This window comes from Lucilia cuprina, chromosome 5 (assembly GCF_022045245.1).
Source record: "Lucilia cuprina isolate Lc7/37 chromosome 5, ASM2204524v1, whole genome shotgun sequence".
NCBI classification, from domain to species: Eukaryota; Metazoa; Arthropoda; class Insecta; order Diptera; family Calliphoridae; genus Lucilia; species Lucilia cuprina.
The window spans coordinates 50,353,917-50,377,820 of NC_060953.1; the positions used below are offsets into that span (position 1 = coordinate 50,353,917).

The 23,904-nt window shown below is 25.9% G+C and overlaps 1 protein-coding gene across 1 annotated transcript in view; it reads right to left on the minus strand.

Moving 5' to 3' along the window:
• Positions 1-834: 834 nt before the first annotated feature.
• LOC111680394 (connectin) overlaps positions 835-23,904 on the minus strand; it is a 91,633-nt gene continuing 68,563 nt past the window's right edge. The window contains exon 5 of the mRNA XM_046952131.1: positions 835-1,994. Coding sequence (XP_046808087.1) covers positions 1,108-1,994 — 887 coding nt within the window. The 3' untranslated portion in view covers positions 835-1,107. The remainder of the gene's footprint in view (positions 1,995-23,904) is intronic.

The following is a 23,904-nucleotide window of genomic DNA, read 5'->3' on the forward strand; positions in this document are numbered from 1 at the left end:
ACAAAACCAATCTCTTCTGGTTATAAAAAGTTTATCTGTGATATGAAAAATTAATAATTAATACGAAAACCATTGTGACTGAGACAATTGTTATAAAATGTTAGAAGTTTGATTTTAGAATACGAATGATATTGTTTATAGACATTTTAAGTTTGTGTAAAGAAATTTGGTTTTGAGAAGAAGTTTTTTTTGAAATTTTTAGTACTTTATAAGTATTTTAACTGTTTTTTTTTTGTATTTCCATATAAAAAAGTTAAAAAGTTAATAATTTTATATATTACAAATACTATTTCAATACTATTTAATTCCCTTTTATAATGCAACATGTACTTTCTTTAAGAAATCAGCAATAATTAAAAAAATTTTGAAAATATTGTTTATTTTTTTGTGTATTTAATTTTTATTATTTAATTTTTATTTTTTTTTGTTTTCTGATGATCAGTGTATTTACAATTAAATTATGACTTATAAAATAAATTATTGGACTGCTTTGGCAATTTTTTTAAATACATATATAAATATAAAAAATTAAACAAATTAAAAGGCTAAATTTTATTTTGCAAGCAATTAAGCATAAAATTGTTTTTTTTTTTGTTTTTGTTATATTTTAAATTATAGTTTTTTAATTTAGTTTATTGTTATGTTAGAGAGATCTTAATACTAAATGGTAAATAATAATATTAAATTATTTTAAGAATTAAAAATTAAAACCTGAAATATGTATTTCTTTCTTTTTTTGGTAAAAGTAGTTTTGTATTCATTAAAAAAGCTTTTAACAAATTATAAATGATTTAGTTAATTAATAATTTTTATTATTTAGTTTTTGTTTTTATATGAATAAGAACACAAGGTGAATTTTGAAATTATTACTTATTTAGCTTAATATTATAATTTTTTTCTTGCTCTTTTTTTTTCTTAAGTTTTTTTTTTTAATATTAGTGAAAAAATCTTAATGACCCCGTAATGAAATTAATTTTTTTGTATGCAATAAACCCGTTGTTTTTTTCATTTTTTTTCTTTCTTACAATTCAAACCCTTTTATGTATAAATGAAACTAAAAAAATGGTGTGTGTGTGAGAGTGTTTGATAAAATGCCATAATACCTTCTTAGCCAACTTGAGTACCGTAAACAATGGCCAATATCAGCCATAAAATATTAAAGGCATATTTACTTATTGAGCCATTAGTTGAGGCTGATAACACTTGCACATTACTACTGCGTGCATCCATAAGATCTCGGGACAGTGGCAATTCAGTAGGATCACTCAACTCTTCGTGACAGGGCAGGCGTTCTGGCTTTAGTAGGAAAAGTCGCACTGGTATGGCCAAAGCCTGTACAGGCATCAAGTCTGCACCATCCAAATGATTGTGACTCTGTGCTGATGTCAGAACATCATTATTTTGTGAGTATAAAGCATTTTGTTTCATCAATTCCAGTTCATCTTCCATTTTGACGGGATGTGTCAAAAGTACCTCAGAATTTGAATCAAAATAATCATTATGCATGCCACTGTTACTGTCTGGTCCCCCAAATATGTAATGACTTTCAACGGGTGTATGGCTAGTATCCTTATTTGTACTGCTGGCATCTAAATTGCCCATGCTTTGGTATGATGATAAAGCACGTTTCTTTTTCAATGAAGCTGAATTTTCTAATGTCTGCTCATGCTCCTGTCCATCGTCGGTTAATTGAATTTGTGTCTCAAATTTGTTATTACGTCTTTGGCCTCCCTGGCGTGTTTTCGTATGATGTTTTTTACTACTAATACCGGCTCCACTCATAAAGGGGTCACTACCGCTTAGTGCAGCATTTATGCCACCCACATTTAATAACTGTAACACATGATTGGGCACTGGTTCAATGAAATTGTGCAAATGTGGCTCCTGCAAATTGCAGATGAATTTTTCCAAAGAGTCACGCAACTGTTGATGACGTGTACGATTTTTCAATTCATACAACCATTGCAGGCGACAATCACAAATGAAATTATTATCTGAAAATAAGCCAGGAAAAAATGGAAACAAACATGTTATAATGAAGAAATTTTCGTATGAATTTTTTAAGGATTTTTTTTAATTTTTTTCTATTTTGCTTTTAGTAAGCAATTTACTAAGCTCTCTCTCTCATTTCTTTATTTACTGTAGTAGTAATTTGATTCTTTTTAAAAGCAGTATTTTAAGTCGTTTTTCTACAAAACATTTTTTTTTGTTAAGAGCAAAAATCTAAAGAGAAATATATAAGGACATAAAACAATTGACACTTTGACAGCAGAAAATTGCCAAATGTCCTTTCAGGTTAAATGCTTTTGACACACAAGTATTGTTTTATTGTAAATATTTCCATTTCCATTTGTAAAAATAAATTTGCAACAATGTTGTTTTTGTTGCTTCTCGAACAAATATAAAATAAACTAGCTGATTTTTATAGTTAATAAGGAGGATAGTTCAGAAATTAAAAGTAAAGGGATAAATATTTAAAATTATAAGTTTATAGAATAGTTACTGAACTAATCAATCAGGTAGTTAATAGAATTAGCTTTAGACTACATCTATGACGTCCATTTCATAGGTTGATCAAATATTTGTCTGTAGGTTAGTCAGTAGACCACAGAGAAGTTTATATACTAGTCCACATACTAGTGGATAAAACTGTCTATTGACGAATTCACAAATTTGTCCTTTTACTAGACCACATATTACTAGATCAAGCAATAGGCTCGACAATGGGCTTGCCTATTAACTAGTTTATAAACTCATGAATTTCGAAGTCGGTAGAATAATCTGCAAACTTGTCATTAAACCTAATAGTCTTGTCAATAGAAAAGTTTATAGATTATCATACACTAGTAAGTAGTCTGTAAAATTAGCGCAATGTCTACCCAATATATTTGTCTAGAGATCAGTAGAAAAACTACTCCATTATCTAATTAATAAATTATTTTATATACTATTTCATAGATCTATGAGTAAACTATTCCATTGACTAGTCAAGCATTTGCTAACTAGTTCATTGACTAGTCAATAGTTTTTAGACTTGTTCATACTTTAGTCCAATATACAGATAATATACTAGTCAGTAAATTGGTATTAAGGATAGTTTAAAGTCCAGTACAAAAACCAGTCCATTGACAAGTGTATAGAGTAAATAGTTCATTGTCTAGATAGAAGATCCTATAGACTGGTCCATATGCTATCAACAGTAGACCAGTCCATAGACTAGTTAATAGAGGACTCTACAGAGTTGTCAATAGAACATTCAACAGACCAATCCATAGCCTTCTTCATATAACCATAAACAGACTGAAGAGTAGACCCATCTCTAGGCAATAGCAAACAGTCTAGTCTATAGACTATTTCATTATATTCCATTATATATATTAAAAAATATTCCCATTTATTTTCTAACAAACCTCGTTTTACTTTTTCTACAATTATTATTCTCAACCTGTGTTTTCCATTAATGTTTGTTGCCCTTTTCTGTTGATATTTATTATTATTTCACCATTGTTGTTGTAGTCATAAAATTTTATATATATTTTTTTCATTCTTTATTTTTGTACAAAAATATTTCTCTATACAACATGTTCTATTCATGTCACTCATTCAAAGTTTTTGTTTACTGCTCGGTTGGAACTAAAAGTAAAATGTATTGTTAAAGTGTCTTACTAAAATGTCTCAAATGTCTTCACATTTACAAAATCTTTCTTGTTTTTGTAGCTTTTTATAAAAATCTGTTACTTTTGATTTGTACATACGCAACAGTTTTTGTCACAAGTTATTTTCCATTTCAGTTTTTATGTAGGGTACAAATAGAAATTTTTTGTAAAAAAAAATTAATTTAGAATTTCTTTTTAAAACAAAAGATGTTAGCAATTATGTTGCAAGGTTTTAACTTAGAAATGTCTTTAATAGAAAATGTTGGAAATATTAAAAACGAAGCTCAAGGTTGATATGAAATTTAAAAGATATTCTGTTCATGATTCTGTTGAGTTTCTTTCGTTTTTCGAATTGTTTTCAAAATAAATAATATTCATTACTTTCATTCACTACAAGCCAATTAATTAATATCAATCATACGTACTGTAGACCCTTTAATATTTTTGCTTCATACAACAGGTACTAAAATTGAAACATGTAATTTATTAAAAACTAAATGTTTTATAATTAATATATAATGTACTCTATACTCTAGCGACATTGTTCGGCTAAAATTATTTGCATATAATTAGTTATTATATTTCAAACATTTAAAACCATTCTTCAAACGTTCTATGAATTATTATTATTATATTATGTTTTATCTGCAAAATTATTTTATATTTCTAAACATCTTTTGTTTCATCTCCAGAAACCATGCAAAAGTAAGTTTTTTTTTAACCTAACTCCCTTACATTGGCTTATTCAAAATCAAATAATAATATATTCTTTACAATTTCTTTTAACATTCCTTTGTATGCATATTTTTAAAATTTATTTCTCATAAAGAAACCCTTTAAAAACATACAATAAAATTGAAGTTGCAGTGGTTTCTTTGAAAAAAACTTTTCAAAAACGTTTTTTTTTTGTACACTTTTGTTTAGTATATGTTGTTACTTCTTTTTTGTTTGCAACGACTAAAGTTAAACAATAATACACATTTTAAAAAGTTGTTGACCCACAACAATGTTGTGGTAACCGAGAATAAACACAATTTGGCTTTGGAAAAAAACAAGAAAATGACAATCAACCCAGCAAAATGTTTTGTTTAAGCTAAGAAATTTCAGTTTATTACATTTCTTATAATAACTGGATAAATGATACGTAATTCAAATTTTGATGGCTATTTTTTCCTTTAAAAACTCATATTTTTGTTTGTAAATTTTTCTTAACAATTTTTATTGTACTTAAAATTAATTAAGTCTTTTAAGTTTCTGTCGTTCTTACTGTATCTTTGAAAATATCTAACAAGCTTTTTTCTTATGTTTTATTTTCAGCTTTTCAACAATAGATTTTCACATTTATGTTTTTTCTGTAGTTTTTTTTTTTTTTTCTGCGTAAAATGTGAGAAACGTTAAGAACAAACACTGTATACAATTGTTTGTCTTTTAAACAATATGACTAACAATTGTTAAGCTAAGAGGGCGTATAATCATAAGTTTAATTTTTTATGTAGTTTTTTTTCTCTTCTATTTTTGTTAACAATAGAAAGTACGAATAAGTACCTAAATATTTAACAGAGAAAAATAAAAACTGAAATGAAGTACTTTAAAAAAACAGTACTAGACAGCAGAAAGATTCAAAGTTTTGATATTTTATCTGTATGTGGTTGGCAAAAACATGCAGTGGTCAGAGAGGGTAAGGGAAAAGTCGATTTCGCTAATTATAATCTTGTGAATGTGAATATAATACAAGCTAACGCCCCGTTAATAAAGAGCACGGCCATTCAATTTGTTTTCCTAACTAACTAACTAACTATCTAAGTAACTAACTAACTAACTATCTAAGTAACTAACTAACTAATTATCTGACTAACTAACTAACCAACTAACTATCTACTTAAATGACTAAACTTTAAAAGTAAAAACTTTAAAAATTCTCACTTTTATGAACCTTTTTTATTTCCCCTTTAAACTTCATAGAGTTACCTTAGGCGTATGATTATTTTCAATTATAATAAAAATAAGCATACGTCGTGGTGTACATAGAATATGTGAATATAAAAAATAAATGATTTTGAAAAAAAAACTATGATTTATTTAAAGTAAGAGGAAAGTTTAAAGTTAAAAGTTAGACTTACATTAATACAGATTTACTTAATACATTAAACGTTTTTTAAATAAAAAAGGAAAATCCATCTTAGAATTATCTAAGTAATTATTCTACTTATTAAATAAAAAAACTTTAGAAGTTTAAACTTACCTAACTAATATAAATCCTAATTTTGAAATTTTCAAAAAAACTTCGAAGTTTTTTCCGTCCAAAAGTTCTAGTTCCTATAATTGTTAGAAATGTCTATCGCCATTACCCAATAATTTACCCAAAATGATAACTCAACTTTTCGTACACAACTTTAAATCGAAAAAATATACTAGTTATAATCTAAATCATATCTATTTTATACTATATGAATACAAATTTACTGTAAATAAAACATACATTTACTTTAACAGTAACCTAAGTCGAATAACACTGTTTCAAGAAAATTGCCCCTAGTGATTAGAACTCTTTTTACTCTTTCTAATATAAATATCTTGCGAAAAAGAAAAGAATCTTTACGATAAGTCTTTAGAAAAAAAACCATATAGTTTTAGTACACTTTTAAAATAAATTAATTATATGTATGTAAGTTTCATACATATGTATGCATATCTTTTAAACTAAGCTATATTTTTTAGTTAGTCATTCTAGTTGTTGTCATAGTAAAAGTTGTTGCTTGTGGTTTTTATTGTGCAAAATAACAGCAAAAAGTGAAATGAAAAACAAAAAAGGAATTTACCCTAAAAAAAGAACTTAAAATTTTCCAAGGCAACTACAGCAAATTAACATACACATGATACATACTCTTTAAAATATTCCCTTGCAGTTCAGAGTTCTTTGCTATAACAATTGTTGTTTTTCAAACTAAACTTCACTTTAAAACAAGTATGAATGTATAGTCGGGCGTAGCCGACCATATGATACCCAACACCAGTCAGTATGTATGTTAAAAATGGGGATTATTTAAAAAAATTAAGCATTTGGTTTGTTTTTTTAACTTTATTTCGGAATATTTTTACTTTTTTTTGGCAAAAAAAAGAGATTTTTTAAGTGGGTTCAAAGGGGAGTAGGGCAAAATATGGCTCTATTCTTAAAAATGTTGGTAGGGGGAGTTAATTCTTCTTCAATGTTATATATGTAGAATTTAAAAGTGTTATTAGTGTTTGTAAGTGAATTTTGACCTGTAAGTCATTTTCTGAAGGGGAGTTTGTATGGGGGATAGGGTCAAATGAAGCCCGATCATTACAAAAATTGGTAGTGTCATTTAAAGTTCTATAAAACTATGTTTTGTCGACTTTTGTTAACATAAATTTAAATTAATTATAAGCCAAAAGGCCCTATTTGAGGGGTACGGTTGTATGGGGGCTAGTCGAAATAATGGACCGAATTTAACCATTTTCAATAAGCTACGTCCTTGGAAGCGTGTGTGCCAAATTTCATCCAATTACCTTGAAAATTGCGGCCTGTACCTTGCGCATAAGGTTTACATGGACAGCCAGCCAGCCTGCCAGACGGACGGACATAGCTTAATCGACTCAGAAAATGATTCTAAGCCGATTGGTATACTTTAAGGTGGGTATAGGACTAATATTTTTGTATGTTACAAGCATCAGCACAAACCCAGTATACCCTCCCCACTAAAGTGGTGTAGGGTATAAATACTGATCCATATTACTGATCTTACCCCCAGATACGTTGGTTGCATTCAAAAGTATATAAATGTATATGTAAAATGACAAATTCAGTGAAATTCGCGGCAATCAAATATTTATTTATTTACAAATTTACACTTTCTACAAGGTATACATACAACAGTTTTAAGACTACTGGGATTTTGAATACACTTATGCATTGATATAAACAAAAACTTATAACTACAAATGTTGGGTTTTTACGATGTTATTTAAGTTATTTATATGCACATTTATGCTTGTGTTCTTTTATATTTCAACTTGACATAAACACATATAAAAAGATACACATAAATGTACATTCTAATCATACTATTACTACAACGCATATAGTTTAAAATATTTATTACGTAGGAGAATTGAAAAGTGTTTTCATTTATTTTATACATCGGATATAACAATGATTTTTAGTTTTTTACAAATTCATTTACTTTTGCATAACCTCATATGTAAAGTGATGTAAATATTCATACACATATGTAGTTATATGTATGGTATGTATATACATATGTGTTGGTAGGTAAGGATTTTCATTTAATATATGTAGACAATTTTGAGGTTTAACTTAGGAGACATCAACAAAAAAAAAAAAAAACGATCAGATAAATAAAAAACCTACAACAACAAAAACAATAACTCTTGTACTTATAATATAAACAACCACACATATATAAGTACGTTCGCATATACAAAAGTTGTCATTCATAATAAAATCTCAACTCTTTTACTACATCAAAACATTATGAATTTAAATATTTATGAATTGTCTCTGCTACAAAGTAATTGTATATACGTTTGTGTGTATTTTCCGAGATTATTATGTTATACGTGTATACGTGTGTTAGTGTTTATGTAAGCATGTAAAACTGTAGTTTGAATGTCGTATGTTTTTTGTAAATATATTCAAATTACCAGCAATTTTACTTAAAAGTTTTTTTCTCTTACTCTCTCTTTTGCTTTTTTTTTTGCTGGCGCGTGTTTGTGTGTGTTTGAGTATATAAAAAGTTAGTGGGCTACAATTTACACGCATATTACCAGAAATTAGCATTGAAATGAACAGTGTTGTGTTTTATTTAAGACTTGTATAAATATTTTTATTATTCATCTACATAAAAAAGTAAAATTCTTTTTTTTTTTGGTAGCTGTCGCATAAAAAGTGTACTAAAATCATAAAATATACAAAAAAGTAAACAAAATATAATGTAAAGTTACAAAAATAGATATAAAAACCTAAATAAACTTGTTTACAGCTAAAAATAAAGTTGAATGTTTTAGAAAAATGTAATTTATATTATTTTAGTTATAAAAAAATCAAATTTTAAATGTGACTTTTATGAAAATGATTATTGTAAATATTTTTAGTTAAATTTTAACACAAATTTTTGTGCGTAAATAGAAAGAGAAGAGTATTTATTAAGCTTTTTTTCTTAAAGAAAAGTAAACCGCCAAGTTTATAGTCAATAGTTCTTATTATTATTTTCCTAAGTTTTAGTGGGCGTATGATTATTATTCGATAAATAGTTATTACTCATACGCAGCGATATAATCAATTGTTTAATTAAACGAACTTTTTTAAAATATAATTTTACTTATTCTTCTAATTCTAATATATAAGAGTGTCAAGCATATGATGAATTAATGCTGTCGATAAATCAGGGATTGGCAAAATATGACTCGCGAGCCACATGCAACTCTTTAGATGTGATTTTTAATAGAAATGGAGTCTTAATATTAAGGATTTTCAAAGTTATGGCATTAAAACTTTATGTCTAAAATAAATACCAGCATTCTTGTATGAAATTTATTTATTCCCCCTGAATTAGCAATGGTTACAAAAGTTTTACGTTATGGTGCATATCGCATTGAAATTATGTAAGTAAAATTTATATTTTTTGCAGAAGATATTCAGAGTGATAAATAAAATTATATTTAATTTCATAAGCACAAGTACTATTTATTGTTGCAATTAATAGTTTGGTGAAATTTCACACTTCAAATTTGAATTTTTACACTTTAAACACGAAATATTTTAATTTATCAATATTTTTCAAAAGGTCTAGAATGGCAGTTGATCCAAAAAAAGAATTTTTCAATTTCTTTTCTTTTTACTATTTTTATTGTAAAAATCATGATCTATGTTTAGTTAAGCAGAATCGAAAAGATTTTCACCAAGGTTGGCTATAAACAAGCTGACAAAACATCCGTTCATCTTGGTGTCTAGAACAAGCTATTCAAAAGGAAGAGGTTATATAAGGCAGTTTCATCCTTTTCCTTATCTTTGCAATATCGACAATATTCATTGAGGGGGATCTTAAGCTGATTTTCATGACTACTTCGTACTCAATATCCATTTATTACCAACAGAAACTTTGATATGACCAAAGCTAACGAAATAAAAGAGGAATACTAAACCGACGACTCAGCCTTGGCCGAGGATTAATAAATAAAAATTATTAATAAAATAAAAAGCCAGAAGCTGAAATTTAAATTTCAAGTCTAAATGATAAAGGTTAAATTTAGCCTTAAAAGAATCAACCTTGCAACACTTTTTAATATATTATATTATAATACCCTTTGAAAGTTAACTATGGCCAGTATACAGAATGATGAATATAAAACAATACTAAAAATTTTCTTTTTATAAAAAATTTAAAAAACTGGTTTCTTTACCTTCTTTAAAACTGTTATTTTCCGCTGAAACTATATTGAATTACCTTAGGCGTATGATTGTTTAAAATTATAATAAAAATAAACATACGTCGTGGTGCACACAGAATATGTGAATATTTAAATAATGTCATTTTATTAAAAAAACAATGATTTAATTCAAGGAAGGGAAAATTTTGCACAGTGGGCTTTAAATATTTATTATCATTAACAACTACATTTATTAAACATAAAATTTTTAGAAATTTAAACATTTAATACTAAATGTTAAAAACCCTTATTACCTATTAGTTAACTGTATCTAACGTATTTTTATAACATTTTAACATAATATGTTATTAAAAAAACTTATTCTCAGTTTAAGAACAATTTTTTACCATTATTTTCTAAAAAACAAACAAAATCTTATTAAAATATTTCCCTGTACTAAATATTTTCTCCTCTTTTTTTCTTTTATTTAAGTTATTATTTTTTTCTTTTCACTGGTATAACTTTAACACTTATATCTTTGACAGCTGTCAAAAGCAAAAATCGCTTTAAAAATTTCATCCTTTTGTAGTATCGTTTTAATACACTCCATACACTCAACATACAAAACCCCCATCACTTATATTTTATAAACACTTGTTTTTATATAAAAAAAATATATTTTTTTTATAAAATTAAATACAAAGCATGAAAAATGAGGGGCAAAATGTATAAAAAACCCAACTTGATATATAAAAGCTTATAAATTTTAAGTACTTTTTAAGGACATTAAAACAACTTTGTTGGTTGTTTTTTTTTATATATAAATATTTATTTTTTCAATATTTTTTTCATCAAGAAATTTGTTAATGAGTTTAAAAAGTTGTAACATAAATTACATAGTGTTTATTTGACAATATTATATTTCAATTAACAAGAATTTGTATTAACAACTATTACTGAAAAGGAGTTTAATTAAAAAAAGAAATGGTTCAGTTTAAAGAAAAATTCCTCTAAAATCTTTTGCAAAATATTGTTAAAGGAATTTTACGTATCCTATTCAAAATTGAGGTCAGTTAACACAATATTTACTATAATTTGAAAAATGAACTTGTTTTTCTTTTAACATAAACATTTATTAGCTTTTTCAAAGGAAACAAATTGTATACAAATTTTTTAGTTTCAACTCTTTTTTTATTTCTAAGAAAAAATTCTCTGTTTTAGTTGTTTATATTATGTTTTTTTCATAAATAAAACTGTCTTTAATAAACTAAGTATTTTTTATTTTATTTACTTATTTTAACTTTTAAACAACTTTTCTTTTATTTCCTTTAAACTGAAATCTTTCATTCATTTGAGAATTAGTTATTTTATCTTTTCAGTAGTATTTTTCTTATAATATCTATATATATCTTTTCATTGCTTCTCTTGTCATTTTAAGATTGTATTGATACTCATATTACTTATGGTCTTTACCAATAAGGTATAAATACTTTACTTCTGTTCAAACCACTACAAACACAATAGTTAAAGTATCCTTTACCGGCTACCTTCATTTATAAGCGTATGTGAGAGTGTACATTCTATAGACATACGATGCCTTTAAAACTCATTTATTACATTTTATGTTTATTGATGTAACCTTTTAATGCTATGAAGCAAAAAATAAGCAATAAAAATTTCTTGTTATTATTCTTATAAACTTTATTTACAAATAATAACAAACAACAACTTCAACTAACAACTACATAGATTTCCCATGAAGTTATGGCAGAGGGGAGCAAAAACAACAATAACCTTAAAGGGGAAAAATTAAAGATAAGAATGAAATGAAGAAACTTAGTACATAGAACAAAACGAGAAGTATATTAGATTGTAGTTATAAGTGATGCTTAAACTATTGCTTTACTATTTCATTTGATTTGTATATTTTTAGCAAATGTCTTGTTACGATAATGTGAATAAGAGCATAAACAGAAATTTTCAAACTGTTGACTGCATAGAACTCAAGTAGAGCTAAACTTTAACTTAACTAAAACTGAACTAGAACTGAACTAGAACTGAACTAGAACTAAACTAGAACTGAACTAGAACTGAACTAGAACTGAACTAGAACTGAACTAGAACTGAACTAGAACTGAACTAGAACTGAACTAGAACTGAACTAGAACTGAACTAGAACTGAACTAGAACTGAACTAGAACTGAACTAGAACTGAACTAGAACTGAACTAGAACTGAACTAGAACTGAACTAGAACTGAACTAGAACTGAACTAGAACTGAACTAGAACTGAACTAGAACTGAACTGGAACTGAACTGGAACTGAACTAGAACTGAACTAGAACTGAACTAGAACTGAACTAAAACTGAACTCGAACTGAACTGAACTAGAACTGAACTGGAACTGAACTAGAACTGGACTACAAATGAACTGAACTAGAACTGAACTACAACTGAACTGGAACATAACTAGAAATAGTGTGTATGATTTTTATTTTATGTGGTACATAAGTAGCATACATTATTATGTGACCGATGTCGTATTTTTATAAAAAATAATTGTTCAATTCACAATCATGTTGTATATTGTATCTACTAAATTGTAGTAACAGTGATTATGAACAGATTTTTGTAGCAAGTCATATGTTTCTATTCACACAATCAAAACAAACAATGTCAAAAGTAAAAAAACCAAAGAATATCAAACTAATTAAACGAGCAAAATAAACCAAATTAATTACTTTTTATTTAAAATTCTATTATTTTCATTATTCCACAGCATAATAATTTTTTTTTTTTTTTTTTGTAAACAGCTGTTTGTTTGTAATTTCTGTGTTACCACTTTATCGTTTTTTATGCCAAAATCTATTGAATTTTTTATTTATATGCTGAAATAAACAATTGACAACACTGAATTTTATTACGACATTCGAAAAACATATGAAAAATTGTCGTAAGAGTTGTATAGAACTTTTGCATAGAAAATACCAACAACATTGTTATGACTATTGTAGCAGCTGCTGACATACAACGCTACAGCATCGATTGTGAATTGAACAAATGTTTATAACTTGTTATAACATAAAGTTGTATTGTACTCAAAAAACTATTTTAATTCTTGATATGTTTTCCAATTATTTGAAAATACATTGTACTACAACAATCGATGTTATAACTATTTGTTTTACTTTCCAAATAAAGTAAAATAGTTACACTTAAATAGAAAACATTTGGATTTTATGACTTTTTTACATTTGCCCCATAATTCCATTTTTAAAGAAAAAGCAAAAAAAACTATTAAACTATTCCCACAAAATCTAAAAAAAAACCAAACATACTTAACTTTATACAGTTGTATGTATGTTTATAAGGGACATAAATAGCAAATAAATGTAAATATGTACTTTGTTAACCTCCACAAATATACATGCATACATACTTACATCGATGTAATGTTTTCTTTTCTATTTTTTGTAAATTTATAGTCCTGTGTACTATTAGAAACTCATTTAAATGTCGAACAAATGATTGATCCCATTAAATGGACAAATGACTAAAGAACATGAAATGACATACATAAAAACAAGTATAAAAAACTATTACTTTACCAGGACTTATACAAATATCCAAAGTATCCTTTTCAAATTAATAGAGAGTAAAAGAGAGTTTATATAGTTTTTGTGATGAAATCCTATATAAGAAAAGTATCTCAAATTTACCAGGAAGCTTATCTGTATCTTTTTATTTTAGTAGATACATTAAATTACTTTTCATACCGAAATTAGTAGTTTCTTATATCGATATAGAACTTTTCCAACTGCAAGGTTATAAATATACTTATATTATCACACATAAAACCATTCAAGTTAAGTAAAATGACTTTCATTTACTTAAGTAAAATCTAAAGATTACCAAACAATATTTTCAAAGAAAGATAAATTTATAAAAGCAAGAAATATGTATATTTTAGAGTTATATTTTTATATATACGGTATTGAATTCATATGTATTTCCTATTTTATATTTATTTCAATTTTTTACTTATAAACCTTACAAATGAAATACTTACAAAATAGTTTATTTGCAAACATAACATGCAATAGGCCAAGTTAATATTTTAACATTTATAAATAAACATATATTAGTTATTTTTCATTCTCCTATTTAAATTTTCTAATTTATGTATACACACTCTAACACAAGTACACTTATAAATATTTATCCTTAAACCACTTGATTTGCAATTTTCTGGTTAAAATATCAATCTTTCTATATCTGTTTGTAAAAGGAGAGAAAAGTTTAATTTAAAATTTGCTTATTTCCATCGACATACAAAATATTGCTACAGTTGTAGTTGTTGTACAATTTAAAATGGTAGTCAGTCATGTTCTATTAAGTTACACTTGATTACATTTCAATACCATAATACAAGCAGCAACAACTACTAGAACAACAACAGTAATAACAAACAATCCCTCCTAAAACACTTGATAATTTATTTCCTTTACTTGTTTTTGGTATAATTCTCTATAGTTTTGAATTTAAGATTTTTTCTTTTCGTATACAATAGATTGAGCAAGTATTGCATGTAAATCATTTGAGATGCTAAGTGATGGCATAATTTATTTAATACTTAGAATGACTACAATTAGATAAGAGAGCATCTCGAAATATAAACAAATTATTAAATGTTGTATTGCTGTTATAAATTGCTTATACCTAACTGTTTTTAATTTTATTGGAGAACTTTATTGAATAACAAAAGTCGTATGATTGTTTTAAATTATAAGAAAAATACTCATACGTCATGCTCTTTAGACTTTACAGAATAAATTATAACTAAACTGGCACAAAACTAGAACTGAACTAGAACTGAACTAGAAATGAACTAGAACTGAACTAGAACTGAACTAGAACTGAACTAGAACTGAACTAGAACTGAACTAGAACTGAACTAGAACTGAACTAGAACTGAACTAGAACTGAACTAGAACTGAACTAGAACTGAACTAGAACTGAACTAGAACTGAACTAGAACCGAACATGAACTGAACTAGAACTGAATAAAACTGAACTTTATCAAATACTTTCTTTTCAAAGCAAAATACAATGTTTTATTTAAATTTCATAATCGTCATTATATTTGTATATCTGTGAGACAAATTTCTCAATACGTAGAAATAAATCTTAGAGTTTAACTCTTTCTAAATGGAGAGAATGAATTATTTTCAAAGTTTTATAAATTGTATACAAAATTTTGAGGTTTCATCAACCTACAATTAATGTTCATAAAGTAGATATAAAACGTAAAAGCAAGACAATTCTAAAACGTTGCCTTTCAACAGCTTTTGCAAAATTTATATTGAATTGTTTCAAAGTTTTGTTCTTCAACAAATTTGTATTATGTCATGTCGAAGTGCTATAAATGAATAAAATAACCCATTAAAACAGGAACATAAAGAAATTTTCGAAATTTCTTTCAGCACATAATTTTAATTTTCATCACATTACTCGTAATTTCTTATTAATATTACTCATACGTTAATGTTTTAATAATTTCGGTTATGTTTGTGTTTTTCTAATTTGTTTTAGTCCCCCCCTCCTAAGGATTAACAAAATAACGTATGTTTATCTTATTGAAAATCTCTATACACCACAGACTTTCATTTAAAATCCATAAAGTGTTAATATTTTCTAAGTACATATGTATGTATACGTCTTTATATAAACTTATACATGTGTAAGTATAAATATGTATGTATATATGAGTATAAGTAAAATGCTTTCAAAAAGATATAATGAAAACCCATTTAGTGGCTTAAATATCTGTATCTGCTTGAGTGCGTATGGCAAAAAGCAAAAAATAAGTTTAAATATATTTTGTTATGCTGTTTTTGGTACTTAACTTTTTACCTACTCACTTCGTATAACCTGCTTCTCACTCTCTTCCGCTTACACTTCATAAGTATTTTGTTTTCTTCAAAATAAAACTTTTATTAAATCTACTACTACTACTACTTTATACTGCGTCTTTTTCTATAACTTGTGCTACATTCAGCCATTCATTCATTCATTTTCAGTTTATACTTGTATTCATTTTATTTTCTTAACTTCTTATTTAAGATACGACAAGACAAGGCAAGACAAGTTGTTAAGAGTTTTCATAATCTAACACAAAGCTAAACATTCTTAATTTTAAGAACTCTCATAGACAACAAATACGTGTATTAAAAAAAGCAACAACAACAAACAAACAAAAAAACTGTGGAAAGAAAAATTAACTTGTTTATTTATATTGTGGTTAAGCATGAACTTTTATTATAATCATCTGTATCGTCAACGCCAAACCGCATTATAATATATACATACACCAACTACAACATATAATAACAAAATAAAATTGTCTCAAGTACAAGCAAAGAATTGGGAATTTATGTATATGTAGTTGTTTTATAATATCCTGGCACATTTATATCAAACAAACCCAATAAACATTTAATCATATGTTGAAAAAAATACATTTCTAACAGAAGTTTAATATTTTTTATTTATTTATTTATTTTGTACAATCTTCAAATTATAATAAGGCTTTTTTTGTCAAATAATGAGTAATCATCGTTGAAGCTGTAATGTTTGTATTTAAGAAGAATTTTGTAATAATTTTGTTAAATTTTTATTAGCAAATGTTTGCTGGTCATACCATTATCTGTTTATATTTGTATCTTTAAATATATGCATAATTATGTGCACGTTTTTGGTGTGTTTATACGTCCTCAGAAAAGTGATGATGGAAATAATATAAATGTGTTTTAGAATTGAGTAAATAACTTCAAACACATTAACTCTGTTTAATGATAATCATCAATTCTTAGCACACATCCAACCGCACAGATACACACTAAATCCGTCACGTAAGGACTGATATCACTGACACATTTGCATGATCTCTACACAAATGGAAATTTTTCGAAAATTAAAAAAAAGACATTTTCGAAAAATTTCCATAATAAAAAGATTTTTTGATAACTTTTTTATAAAATATAAGAATTGTTAATATTTTTTTATAATTAAAAGTTAATTTATTGAAAATTTTCTTTTTCGAAAAGAAAAAATTAAAAAAAATCTTCCAACAAGGTGAGAAACGAGGAATGTTGGAAAATATTTAAAAAAATAAAAAATTTTATTAAAGGATAAATTTGCAAAATCAAAAAAGGAGAAATTTTTAAACAATGATTTTGGAAATTTTCTTTATTTCTCAATAATAAGAGAATTTTGTTAACATTTTCAGTAAAAAAGAAAACTTTGCATTTTCAAATGCAATTTTTAGAAAATATAGAAAACTTTCTATATAAAAAAAGACATTTTGAAAATATTTTTTAAAACATTTTCTGTAAGTAATATGCGTTTTCGCAAATTATTTAAGAAAGATAAATTTTCAAAATTTTCTATCAGGAAGAGAATTATTTGAAAATGGTTATCAAAAAGAAGAATTTTCAATAAAAAAGTGAAATTTAGAAATCTTTCTAATAAATTAGGGAAATGTTTGATGAAAATGGAAATGTTTTTTACGAATGCCATTTTTCGAAAAATTTTTTGTAAAAAATTAAAAAAAATTTCTAAAATTTTCTATAGAAAATGATATTTTGAAAACACTTTTTAAAACAACAAAAATTATGAAAAATATTCTATAAAAATGTAAATTTAAAAATTCGTATAAAAAAGGAATGTTTTTAAAATATTTCACTGATATTTTTCCTTATTTATGTCACAAAAATTCATTATACAAAACCATAGTTTTAGAAATAAACATTAAAAACAAAATACTACGACAACGACGATACGTTGAATATAAAGGAAATATGTCGCGCATTAGATATTATGGAAATTAAATTCAATGACAGTTGACTGAAGAATGAATAAATGAATGAATTTTTATATATGTATGTATAAACGTATGTTTATCTGTACGTACCCAGCAGTTCGACAAAGAATCAATGCTCACGTTAAACTCAATCATTTATTCTAATGTTCTACCAACTGGTTGGCCTAAATTTTTTTGTTTTTTAAATTTTAGAGTTTAGGTTGGGACACATCAAAAGCTAGTAAAGTAACTTGTAAAAGAGCTAGTATTGTGACTGACTGCCAAGAACCCATTTGGACATTATTATCCATTAAGTACTTTTAACTAGCCCTTGACAGTCTCATTGCAGGCTAAAGAGTAATGATTGACTTCCTCGTAGGACAAGCGCAGGTTCAAATGGTTAGTCACCTTGATAGTCAGATAGATATGGCCACCATTAGTGGTATGTTATGTGATTAGTTCGAGAATGTCCCGCTGAACTACTGGGTATATATGAAACTGCCTTTGTGTGCGTGGCATTAGTTTGATAGATAGTTGTCTTAGTGATGATGGAAATGAACAAAAAAAAAAACAAAATGACTGACTCAACGATTGAATGCATGAATATATAATTTATTGTCTATTTTTATCAGTGGAAAAATAAACAAGAGGTATTTGACAAAGAGGTTTTCTTTAAATAATAATCAAGACAGTTTAAGACCAAAAATAACAAAACTAGCTAATTTGGTTTACACAGTTTTGTTTTGTAAGTTAAGAAGTTTTAAAAGGGTTAAATTTTATGACAATTATTTGATTTTGTATATATAAGTTACGTTTCACTTTAAAATTTGAATAACTTGATTAGATCTGCCTACTTTTAGGTATTCATTAAAGTTAACAGTGCGTTATTGTTGCTATTGTACGTGATTTATTTCTAATTGCAAATAAGTGACAATTTTATAACTTCAATCATTGGACAAGTTATTTTTATTCTCTGTGTTATGTTTATATATTTAAATTAGAAAAATTCTAATTTACTTCACCCATTATAAAACTGCTTAATTGTGTCATCAATATTGCCAATGATTAGATTATTTTAAAACGCGTAATATTTCTTCTTAAATGACATATAGTTTGAGTAACGAAGCAGAAAGATGTTTATAAATTACTTGGATACGCTGTCACTGCCTTAAATGCCAGCATTTGATTTAACACTCCTTGGCAACCGTAAGTATAATGGAAAAATTAATGTTTAAATTGTTTTAAGGAAATTAATGACATGATTATATATTTCAGAATATTGTTAAGAATTAGGTACAAACCACAAAAGCAACTAAAATTTCTTTAAGTTATTTTATATATATAAAAACTTTATGTTAAACAATTTTATTAGAAATATATTATTGAAATTTCTTTTGTAAATTAAGTAATGTTTAAATACTTAATTTATGAAATCTTACAATTTCCCTTTAACATCTTAATGGCTGGTGAAAGTCTCTTTATTTATAAAACATATTTTAACTGAAAATTTATCTTAAAAAGCCTTAGCAATCCAATATTGTAGATATCCAAAGTAATTTAGGTTTATTCTTATTTATTTTTCTTTTTTAGCAATTTCAATAAAGATGATTTCATTTAAACATTTCCACATGATTGCTTACGTGAATGAATGCATTAGGCAAGAAGATTTGAAATTTGATAACAAAAAAATCTTGTTTTACGAAAAAAATCTATATATTTTAATAAAGGTCTATAATAAACAGCTGTAGTTAAAGGGAAAGAAGGGGGTAGTAAAATATGTATGTTTTAGGAAAAGCTTTAAAAAGTTGATGAATTTGTTAAAATTCTTGTTTTTTATGTTATCAAACATATTGATTAGCAATCTGTTTAAAAGTTTTTTTTTATTTTTCTTCAAGTTAAGATGTTAAAAAGTCTTTGAATCTTGAAACATATTTTGCTTAATGTTTTACTGTTATCAATGAAAACTTTGCTATAAAATCAAGAAAAAAAATTCCATAAAAAAAGATATTTCAAAGATTTTCTGTCAAAAATTTTGGGCTCAAAAAAACTATTTGGGGGCGTACGGGAACTAGGTGAAATAATGAACCAATTTTAAGTATTTTGTCCTTGGGTAAAATTTTATAAATTTATCTAGAAAATTGTGTCCTGTAGATTAATTACAAGGTTTCGATGGACAGACGAACATAACTTATTCGATTTAGAAAATATTTCTGAGCTGATTGGTATACATAGATCCAATATTTTAAATCGTTACATACATCATCACAAACCCAATATACCCTCCCCACTAGAAAATTTACGAAAATTTTTAATATAAAAGAGAAGCGAATAGAAATATAAAAGTGGAAAAAGAGAAAATTTTAAAACCTTTTCAAATAAAAAAGTTTAAAATATTTGCAAATAAAAAAATTTCGAACATTTGATGTAAAAAGAAACATTTGTTATTAAAAAAGATAAATTTCCTAAAAAGAAACTTTTCACTCAAAAACAGACAATTTGAAGATTTTTTTAAATTGTCCATAAATAAAAACATTTCCTATAGAAAGATAAAGTATGCAAGAATTTTCACAGAAAGATAATAATTGCAAAATTTCTCTACAAGAAAATTTAATTTTTTTTATAAAATTATTAATTTCAAAAATTTTCTATAAAAGAAAAAGTTTAAAAATTTTTCTATAGAATGTGAAATCTTCGAAATTAATTTAAAAATAGGAATTCTCCTTTTTTTTAAAAAGAGAAATCTTGAAAATTTTTTGAAAAAAAAGAAAATTATGAAAGCGTTCTACAGAAGAAAATGTTTATGAAAAGAGAAAATTTGGAAATTTTTTAGAAAAAAATAGGGAAAATATTTATATAAAATAGAAAAATTTTCGAACGGTTTCTACAAAAAAGAAATTTTTTATTTTAAAAAGAGAATGTTACATAAAAATTCCTACTAAAAAGGAAAAAATTTTGAAAATTTAGTTGCAAATTTTCTATTTTGCAAAATTGTTTTATATAAATACAAAAATCCTGAACAATTTCCTATAAAAAGTAAAAACTACGATTTTTTTTAATTTTATAAAATTTTTTAAAAAATTTTCTTTAAACTTCTAAGAGGATTTTCAAAAAAATTTATAAGAAGAGAAAATTTCAAAATTATTACAAGAGGAGTTTTAAAAACTATTTATTAATAAAGCAGTTCATAAAATATTTAATTAATAAACTTATTTTCAAGATTTGTTTCCATAAAAAGTTAAATTTTGCCAAAAAAAAAGAGAATTTTATAAATTTTTTCTCTAAAAAAGATAAATTTTTATGTCACATATTCTTTATATGTTTTATTTCTCACATAAAGAGGGGCATAAAATGTCTATAAAAAATTATAACTAAAATACACTAATAAATGATTTGATTTTCGTATATTATTATTTACTTGCAAATAAACCAGAAGGGCAAAAAATAAAATAATATAAATAGAAAAATACACAATCGAATCAATGAAATCAAAATCAGAAAATCAAAATATTTATATGACTGTCTATCGGCCTCAATAAATGTATTTTACGTGTGTCTAAATATTAATGTTCATATGTACGAGTATAAATACATTTGTATCCCCCAGCGTCATATTAACTGGTAAATGTTAAATCGTTTGTAAGTTACTTTTTTCTTTTATATCTACTTCAGTTGCTACATTTTGATATTTTTCTGGTTTCTTGTAAATCTTGATACTTGAGTATGAGGGTACTTTTTATAAGCATTTAGGCATAAGAATATCTTAGTGGGTGGTTTAGTTTATCAGGGGGGGGGGGGGTTGTGTAGTATGGAGTGGTTACTCTGATGTCTAGCTGTCTATTTTGCCAGTTGGTTTGTAATTTGTGATTTTATTTTGAATTCAATATCAAATGATTTGTTATTGCTTATGAAATTTGCAACAAGGGGAGGAAGGAATTTGCCCAGATTGGGGTGTTCTTTAGCTGGATATATTTTCATATATTAAGAATTTCTTTACTTGTTGGGTTTGTAAGAAAAGGGGATTTTACTTACAATTTAATTTTCCTACTTTTTTGTTTGCATGAAAATCTTTTTGATGTTTTTTTTTTATTTTTTGCCAACGGAAGACTTAAACGCATAATTTTATTTATTTCCCAAACGAAATTGTTCAGAAAGTGTTTGTAATTGTTTGTTGATTGAAAATTGAAATGAAAAAATAAAGTAAAATAAACATTATTTACTCGTAAGTACTTACTTACAGCACCATCCATAGTTTATTTATTCATTTTTATTTTATCCTACATGCGTCTTTTTTCATATTTTTATTCAATTTTCTTTCGTTTTGCTTAATTCTCTCAATGAAAATGTCATTATGTAAAGGGAAATTTATGTTGCAGGATGCCGTGTGCTACATGAATGCGTGTATTACTTTTACATTTATAAATATTTAATATCAGGGGGAGTTACTTGAAAAAAGATTTTTTTGTGAAGATTTTTTTTCGTTAAACAAATCGTTACTTTTTACATTTTGTTCTCGATATTAAATGAGCATATGTGTTTTTTAAGAGTTTTATATTTATTGCTTTATTGAATAACGAGTATATTGTAAAAAGAAAAATCTTTTAAAAATTTTTTAACTTAAAAATTAAATTTTATCAAATATTTAAAGATGTAACGACGCACTTTACTTAAGTTCACTTTACGTCCAGTTCTAGTTCACTTTACGTTCAGTTCTAGTTCAGTTCTAGTTCAGTTCTAGTTCAGTTCTAGTTCAGTTCTAGTTCAGTTCTAGTTCAGTTCTAGTTCAGTTCTAGTTCAGTTCTAGTTCAGTTCTAGTTCAGTTCTAGTTCAGTTCTAGTTCAGTTCTAGTTCAGTTCTAGTTCAGTTCTAGTTCAGTTCTAGTTCAGTTCTAGTTCAGTTCTAGTTCAGTTCTAGTTCAGTTCTAGTTCAGTTCTAGTTCAGTTCTAACTCGATATATATGTTAACAAATGTATGAAAATTTTCTAGTTTCAAGTATAAACTTTTTTCCGCTAATGTTATAATAATTCAAACTTTTTACACTTCATTTTACGTCCTACCGCAATACCGCACAAGTTGTGTGTATGTAATCCTACATTTTAAACAGTGTATTAATGTGTTTGAAAAATTTGTTTTAATTTCATATTAAAACCAAAATGTATACATTATTGTATTTTAATAAATTATTTATTAACCCACGTATAGATGAGTAATTCTAAAATTATGGTGTTGTTGTTAATACTTTTTTTTTTGTATTTCTAAAACCATTAACAAAAATTGTTTGTTAGCAGGAAACAGCAACAACATCCCCAGCAGATGGCCTAGTTTATTTTTAATTTTTGTTATAAATTTATTTTACTATATAAATATGTATGTGTAGTGGTTTTCTACACTCACTGACACTGTTATATAAATTTAGCCAAAAAGTGTATAAAATACGATATAGTGCGATAGAGTATTTTATATCTATGTGAATGTTTGGGTTTTAATCGGTGTATAGAGAAAGAGGGGGAAAGACAAAGAATGGTTTGTTTGCTATGTTGGTGTATTAAATGTGTATGTCCTTTTAAACAAAATAATTTATATACCTAAACAATGTATTTTCATTTTTGTTAAATATTTTTTTGTTGCTGTAGTTGTTGTTGATAGTTTTTTGTTTTTAAATAAACTCTAGAGAGTATGTGGTATATAATGTGTGTGTTGGGAGAGTGTGTGGCTACTACTAACTATGAGATATTAAACATGTTGGTCCTTTAGAGAATTCTATCATTTCAGCCGTTATTTTGTTTTCTGTTCCCCCAAACGTATCTACAGTTTTACACGCACAAGGATATTTTTTCTATTTTGGTGAGTGTGTTTAAGTGTGTTGTTTTATTATTCCTCTAGAGTGTTATATATGCAAATTAAGTCACTAGTTTGTTTTTATACATATTTTGTTATTTTTTGGCATATATTTATTAAGCGTACATTGTTGTTTTTCTTTAAC